The sequence below is a fragment of the Gymnoscopelus microlampas genome (genome assembly GCF_963454915.1).
Source record: "Gymnoscopelus microlampas genome assembly, chromosome: 3".
Taxonomy (NCBI): Eukaryota; Metazoa; Chordata; class Actinopteri; order Myctophiformes; family Myctophidae; genus Gymnoscopelus; species Gymnoscopelus microlampas.
The window spans coordinates 53,423,288-53,431,213 of NC_139940.1; the positions used below are offsets into that span (position 1 = coordinate 53,423,288).

Here is a 7,926-nt window from a genome sequence, read left to right on the forward strand (position 1 = left end):
TTCCGAACGTCGGTATATAGACCCTGTCCACTGTATACAGTGCTGGAACGATGCTTTTTTTTTTTACCACCGATCTCTGCTGTTTTGTTTACAACCTTTGACGTGCTTTGACATATTTGAGTCTCAAGAGATTTTGCCCTTTTCTGGTGAGAAAATGTGTGCCGTCTCTCTCCATTCACCCATTAAGACCGGGAACGCATCTGTGTCATTTTTCAGATTTCTTTTGGTTATTGAAAAATAGCAGATCTACAAGCTCATAGCACGGTACCGAGTGCCGCGCTACGAGCTTATAGATCTGCTATTTTTGAAAAATCGTGAGAAATGTGTGCAAATGTCTGAATATATATCTTTTTTTTAATTATTTTTTAACTCAAATCTTTGCTTCTGGGGGGTCCTTGGAACAACACCTTTTGAGATGGGGGTCCGCAATCAAATCCATAGAATTTTGAGGGTCCTTGACATGAAAACGTTTGAGAACTACTGATGTAGCGCCATTTTTTTTTTAAACTGTTAGGATTTTAGAAGACATTAAATGTGTAAAACTAATTTTGTAGAATCGGCCTCAGGTCTTAACATTAAGACCTGGAACGCATCTGTGTCACTTTAGATTTCTTTGGCTATTGAAAAATAGCAGAACTAGAAGCTCATAGCGTGGCACCGAGTGCCGCGCTATGAGCTTGTAGATCTGCTATTTTTGAAAAATCTTCATTTTTTTTTTCATTTTTTTTTTCAAAAAACTGTTAGGATTTAGAAAACATTTTTAAGAATCGCCTCAGGTCTTAATGGGTTAAGGGGTTTATTAACAGCCACCTGGTCTGTAGACCCTCAAGAGGTTTGTACCTCCTGACCTCCACAGACAACCTTTCTACAATACTGTCCATGGTACGTTGCCAATAAAACAATAATCATGAGCACATTGAGTTTTCTGGCCAGGCACACACACTGTTTTGCATTAGTGTCTCTGCTGTAATGTTCGGCTTAGTTAAAAGGCACGAGAACTACCGAAAGGAACTTCGGCGAGGCGCGGCGTTCTTTCCGTTTGTTTGCTCTGCGATGATTTGTTTTCAGTGGTGTAAAGTAACTAAGTAGTACATTTACTCAAGTACTGTACTTAAGTACACTTTTGAGGCATTTTTACTTTACTGGAGTATTTCCCATTTTCAAACACTTTTACTTCTACTCCACTACATCTCAGAGGCAAATAGTATACTTTTACTCCACTACAATTATTTGAAAACTTTAGTTAATAGTTACTTTATAATAATAGTTATTTTATACCTAGGCTATTTGAAAATAGCAGATTTTCAAAATTGCTATTTTCAAACATTTTAGTACTTTCACTTTTGGTACTCTAAGTATATTTTGATGCCAATACGTTTGTACTTTGACTCAAGTAACATTTTGAACACGGGCCTTTCAACTTGTAACAGAGTACTTCTACCATGCAGCGTTGACACTTTCACTTAAGTAAGAAACGCGAGTACTTTTTTCCACCAACCGCTTTGTTTTGTTTGGTGCGTACTGCAGATTTGACGCCTCGACCCCGCGACACTGTTGACGTTACGAGCGACAGCCTTTCACCGCCTGTCAACGTCTGCGCGTCTGCTATCGAGGTGAGGAAACGAGAGTGAATGAGAGGTCGTGCTTTTTTTTTGTAAATAACCCATTAAGACCTGGAACGCATCTGTGTCATTTTTTGGATTTGAGCTAAAAAAGCGTTCTTTTACACTTTGGGCTATTCAAAAATAGCAGATCTACACGCTCATAGCGCGGCACCGAGTGCCGCGCTATGAGCTTGTAGATGTGGTATTTTAGAAAAATCGTGAAAATGTGTGCAAATCTTTGAATATATATATATTTTTAAAGCAAACATTTTTAACTTCTGGGGGGTCCCTGGAACTAAATATTTTGAGATTGGGTCGGCGGCCAAATAAATATAATTTTGGGGGTCCTTGACATGAAAAAGAGTGAGCACCACTGATATAGAAACATACGTTTTTCAGAATACTGTTGGGATTTAGGAGACATGTAGAATCGGCTTCAGGTCTTAATGGGATAAACTGGCAGCAGCTGCAGATGTGATATCGATACGTATCGAGCGACTACGCGACCCCCCCCCGTTTATTGGCTAAATAAAATGAATAGGTTGTTTACAAACATGCTGCGAGAGACCCGACAGCGGGGCGGTATCTATTTCTAAGTGCCCGACGGCTCGCTCGCCCCGTCTCGACAGAGCAAACTGCTGTGAGGCGCAGGGAGCCACGGGTACTCCTACAACAGTGGTGTAAAGTGACTAAGTACATTTACTCGAGTACTGTACTTATGTGCAATTTTTAGGTACTTTTACTTTACTCGAGTATTTCCAGTTGTCTATACTTTTACTTCTACTCCACTACATCTCAGAGGCAAATATTGTACTTTTTACTCCGCTACAATTATTTGAAAACTTTAGTTACTAGTTACTTTGCAGATATAAATGATTACATTACAAAACATACATTAACCACTTTAGCCTTATTTTATACCTAGGCTATTTGAAAATAGCCGATCTACAAGCTCACAACGTGTCGCGTTGTGAGCTTGTAGATCTGCTATTTTCAAACATTTTAGTACTTTTACTTTTGGTACTTTAAGTACATTTAGATACCAATACTTTGGTACTTTTACTCAAGTGTATTTTGAATTCCGGACTTTTACTTAAGTAACGGAGTATTTCTAAATTGCACTATTGATACTTTTACTCAAGTAAAATATCGGGAGTACCTTTTCCACTACTGCTCCTACAACACCGCTGATAAGATTGTTTACGTATGTTGTTTTTGGTGGTCTTATCTATCAACAACCGCTAGTTTAAACAACTTTTAGATTTGCTACGTCCACACAGCAGTTTGTTTCTGTCTGTTTCAAGTGGTGTCGTGTGTGTGGCTATAGCCCACGCCCCAGCGAGAGCCCCGGTGCAGCAAAGCTCACAGGACACAGGAAGGAAGAAAATGCAGGCACTCGCTTGCCTCCAAGAATGTAAACATTTTTTAGGCATTAAATACGCCATGTCGTTCATCTTCATTCAATAGGCTCTATGCACAGCAGCCATATTGGACAGAAATTGGGCCCCTTCCTTGCTTCCTTCACAGGTGTTACCAATGACACTAATGAAGGCTCTGTTCCATTTAGTGTAGCACGGTGGTTCTCAAACTTTTTAATTTCAAGGACCCCCATAACTCTGAGAGTGTACAAATGGAACCAAATGGACCCGGGAGGGTCCATTTGGTTCCATTTGTACACTCTCAGAGTTACACCCTCTCAAGGAACCATGAGGGTCCCTGGACCACACTTTGAGACCCACTAGTGTTTCTAGTGAGCCAACATGCACTAATATCAGCACCCTGACTCTGTTTGACCAGAATGGAACAGAGCCTTCATTAGTATCATTGGTAACACCTGTGAAGGAAGTAAGAAGAGGCCCAATTTCTTTCCAATATGGCAGCTGTGCATAGAGCCTATTAGCACCTACAGCTGCTAGTTAAAGACTTTTTGATATTAAAAGGCGAGATTGTCGTACAGCAATGCGGCACGGTCCGCTGGAATGCTACGTTTCCTGTGCATTGCCTGCTGCAAAATGGCACCGGCTATCTCTACAATCTTAATCAGAGAAAAAACAAACTGCAGCACAAGGTCACCGTTAGTGGAGTCTCGCGAGCCAGACTGTTGCCTCCCATTGTGTCATTTTAAGATGTCTTTGGCTATTCAAAAATAGCAGACACACAAGCTCATAGCGCGGCACTAGATCTGCTATTTTCGAAAAACGGGATTTTTTTTGCAAATCTTTGAATATAACATTTTGGAAAGCATTTTTTTTTTTACTCAAATCTTTGCTTCTGGGAGGTCCCTGGAACAACATATTTTGAGATGTGGGTCGGCGGCCAAATACATGTAATTTTGGGGATCCTTGACGTGAACAAGGTTTGAGCACAATTTTCAATGCTTCCGTCAGGAAGTCTGGAGCACGGACGCTCTGAGAATTAAAGCGATAAAGTGGACGTGACGTCTCCTTCCCACTTCCGTTTCGTCTTTACAGTCGCGCAAATCTATATGAATATAAATCAAAATCATCTAAGCATAATATAGATTGATGCTTTAGCCGAAATGGAAATTAAAACATTTTCATGTAAAGATATTTAAAGCTATATTTTCGTGAACAGAAATGACAGATGACAATTTCCTGTCTCGGATTTTGGTGTAGTTCCAGACTCTATATCGCATTCGGAGATTGTGGAATAGTTGTCTGGCTACGCGAGACCACTGTCAGTGAGTGTAACGAAGACATTCACACAGAAATATCTACTTCATATACGCAGATTAACAACCAAAGAAAAAATATCAATGGTAGAGTATTTTGCGTTTTTATGTGGTGTTCGCTGATGTAAGGGGAGAAGATGTTCTGTCCATGGTGGGTGGAGAATGTGACAGAAGAGGGGATATGATTGGTTCGACGCTAGTGCACGAGGCGTCAAGGTTGAGGTTGTATCAGGTTTGACGCGCGCTGCTTTTTGCTACTGAGCGTTCCGACACCATGTAAAAGCGTGGAGACACTTGCCTCCCTAGACTTTGCATTGAAACTCGCTGCTCAATCAGAACGTGCCAGTGTGGCACACTACTGCTTGCTGGTGTGAATTGGGCAGTGGTGGAAAAAGTACTCAAATGTTTTACTTAAGTAAAAGTATCAATACTGCAATGTAGAAGTACTCTGTTACAAGTAAAAGTCCGGAATGCAAAATTGACTTGAGTAAAAGTACAAAGGTATTGGTATCAAAATGTACTTAAAGTACCACAAGTAAAAGTACTAAAATGTTTGAAAATAGCAGATCTACAAGCTCACAACGCGTCGCGAGGCGACATGTTATGAGCTTGTAGATCGGCTATTTTCAAATATCCTAGATTTAAAATAAGGCTACAGTGGTTAATGTGTGTTTTATAATGTAATCATTTATATCTGCAAAGTAACTAGTAACTCAAGTTTTCAAATAATTGTAGTGGAGTAAAAGTACAATATTTGCCTCTGAGATGTAGTGGAGTAGAAGTAAAAGTATAGACAATTGGAAATACCCCAGTAAAGTAAAAGCACCTCAAAATTGGACGTCACGTCAGTACAATATTTGAGTAAATGTACTTGGTAACTTTACACCACTGCTCCCTAGACTTTGCATTCAAAATCGCTGCTTAATCAGAACGTGCCAGTGTGTGACACACACTTGCTTGCTGGTGTGAATAGGCTCTATGCACAGCAGCCATATTGGAAAGAAATTGGGTCTCTTCTTACTTCCTTCACAAGTGATACCAGTGATACTAATGAAGGCTCTGTTCCATTCTGGTCAGGGTGCTGATATCGTGCATGTTGGCTCACTAGAAACACTCCATTTGGTTCCCAAATGGTGGGTGTGTAACTCTGAGAGTGTACAAATGGAACCAAATGGACCTGTAGGGTCCATTTGGTTCCATTTGTACACTCTCGGAGTTATGGGGGTCCTTGAAAATAAGACAACCACTATGCCACACTAAATGGAACAGAGCCTTAATTAGTATCATTGGTAACACCTGTGAAGGAAGAAAGGAAGCGGCCCAATTCATTCCCACTATGGCTGCTGTGCATAGAGCCTATTGGGGGGGGCACGAGCGTGAAACCAAACCACCGCGAGGGTGCGTTTACCATTGAAGTGGCTCTTAGCGCGGAGGTAGCTGACGGAGAGCCTGAGGACGGTCAGTTTGTCCAGCTTGGTGATGACGTCCTGGGGGAAGGGGAGCAGGGCGGCCAGCCTCTCCAGCTCTCCATTGAGCCTCTCCCGGTGCCTCTTGGAAGGGTTGGACTTGACAACGCTGGTGCTGCTGCTGCTGCTGCTGCTGCTTTCGGCCGGCCTTTGTTTGGCACTGTAGACAGCACAGAGAGGAAGAAGAGAGAAGGAGGAGGGATATTGAAACGAGCATGTCATATTATGAGGTAACGCTCTACTGTCTGTCTGTCATATACGGCAGTGGTTCTCAACTTTTTCAGGCCGCGACCCCCCCCCCCCCCAAAAAAAAATAATCATATTTGAACTGGGGACCCCCAAAAATAATCATATTTGAACTGGGGACCCCCAGAAATAATCATATTTGAACTGGGGACCCCCAAAAATAATCATATTTGAACTGGGCATGAGGCGTTCAATTTAGTTTGACTCAGTTCCCACAGATAAATATTGTGAAAATTAGCAGATCTACAAGCTCACACGTTCAGCGCTGAGATCGGCTATCATTTTCACAATATTTGCCTCTTTCTTATATTAACTGACAATTTGGCCAATGTTTGACCAGTTTTTATAGTAGCCTATATATTAGTTAGTTGATTACATTTCGATATGCAGGAATGGTCTCTTTTTTATTTTCTTAATTTTTTTCGGAGGTATTAAAAAGGTCTTAAAAAAGTTCCAGGTCCTTAAATTGTCACTTCACTGTCATCTGAGGACCTCCCCCTCAAAAAAATAAAAAATCATGTGGGGACCATCATGGGGGCCGCGAGCCACAGGTTGAGAACCACTGATTCTACGGTGCATCTAAGGTGAACCATTTACGGTAAATGACAGCATACAGCACAGCATCATCATCACACGGGTCAAACGCAAAACAAAGAATGACCGGAAATCAAGGAGGTTTTTTTTTTTTTGTAGAAGCTGCCCGGAAAAAAAGGGGGGAAAAAAACTAGAAAAAAAAGAAAATGACGTGTCGTCGTTTTTTCAGCATTAACAATGCCTCAACAATGCCTCAAAATTATGTCGATCTACAAGCCTCCCAGAACGGCGTCTGGGGGCTTGTAGATCGATTTTTTTTTTCAACCCGCGCGACACCGTCGTACGGACTGAACCGCGAAGTCCCTTTTTTTCTCTTCTTTTTTCTCACCTTTTCTGGGGCTTTTTTCTCTTGCGCCCCGCATACGTGGCGGTGTTCATGCTTATTACGCTCCTTTATGACGCCTTTTCAAACCGTTATAAACGGTTATTAGTCGCTATTATTCCTTTGTTTCGGTGTTTTTTCCTCCCCCGTCGTGTTGAGAAAAAAAAAAGTTAAGCCATCAACTGGAGGAGGAGGAGGTCTAGCGTTAGCCGCGTTAGCTTAGCTTCTTCACTTATCAACCCAGGAGGTTTTTTTCACAGCGACGTTGTTTAAGAGTTAAACTCCATGAAAAGTCCGTAAAGAAAGTACAAAAACGGGAGGTAAAAGGGTTAAATGTCGTCGTTTAAGAAGCACAAAGTGAAGCGTTAAGTGGTTGAATAGTGGCGAGACGTTAAAAGTTGGTCTTTTTTTTTTTAGCCCCGTTTAGACCATGATAATAACACTACAGGAGGCCCCGCCTACCGGACAACAAGGGCGTTTCTAATGTGGACTCCTTGGTACCGCGGTGTCGCGTGTCCGAAAAGAACTGCTATGAACCCATTATAATATATTATATCAGGGGTCTTCAACGTTTTCAGGCCAAGGACCCCCTAGCGGAGAGAGAGATGAACCAGGGACCCCCTCTATATCTTTTGCTGCTCTTTTTTCCCCTCTACAGATAACTCTTTCCCAAAAATAGCCGATCTACAAGCTCACAATGCCCCGCAGCACGAGGCGTTGTAAGATCTGCTATTTTTGGCCAAAGTTCTCCTCATAAAGGGATGCTAGGGTTCAAGTGGTTAATGTAAAAAAAAAAAAAATCATATCATACAATGGTTTGGCGGACCCCCTGTAGTAACTCTGAGGAACCCCTAGGGGTCCCGGACCCCCTGTTGAAGACCCCTGTATTATATTATATTATATTATATTATATTATATTATATTATATTATATTATTATGAATACACTATTACTTTATTGTCTACTCCAGGCCGAAGGCATGGTGGTTGTCTCTGCCAGGCC

At 41.6% G+C, this 7,926-nt stretch overlaps 1 protein-coding gene across 1 annotated transcript in view; it reads right to left on the reverse strand.

The window, feature by feature from the left end:
• The window catches only part of LOC311042437 (aryl hydrocarbon receptor-like), a 41,726-nt gene extending 34,362 nt beyond the window's left edge, over positions 1–7,364 (reverse strand). Inside the window, exons 1-2 of the mRNA XM_084053170.1 lie at positions 6,931–7,364; positions 5,705–5,922 (exon numbers count right to left, since the gene is read on the reverse strand). Coding sequence (XP_083909296.1) covers positions 5,705–5,922; positions 6,931–6,980 — 268 coding nt within the window. The 5' untranslated portion in view covers positions 6,981–7,364. The remainder of the gene's footprint in view (positions 1–5,704; positions 5,923–6,930) is intronic.
• Between the last annotated feature and the right edge of the window lie 562 nt (positions 7,365–7,926).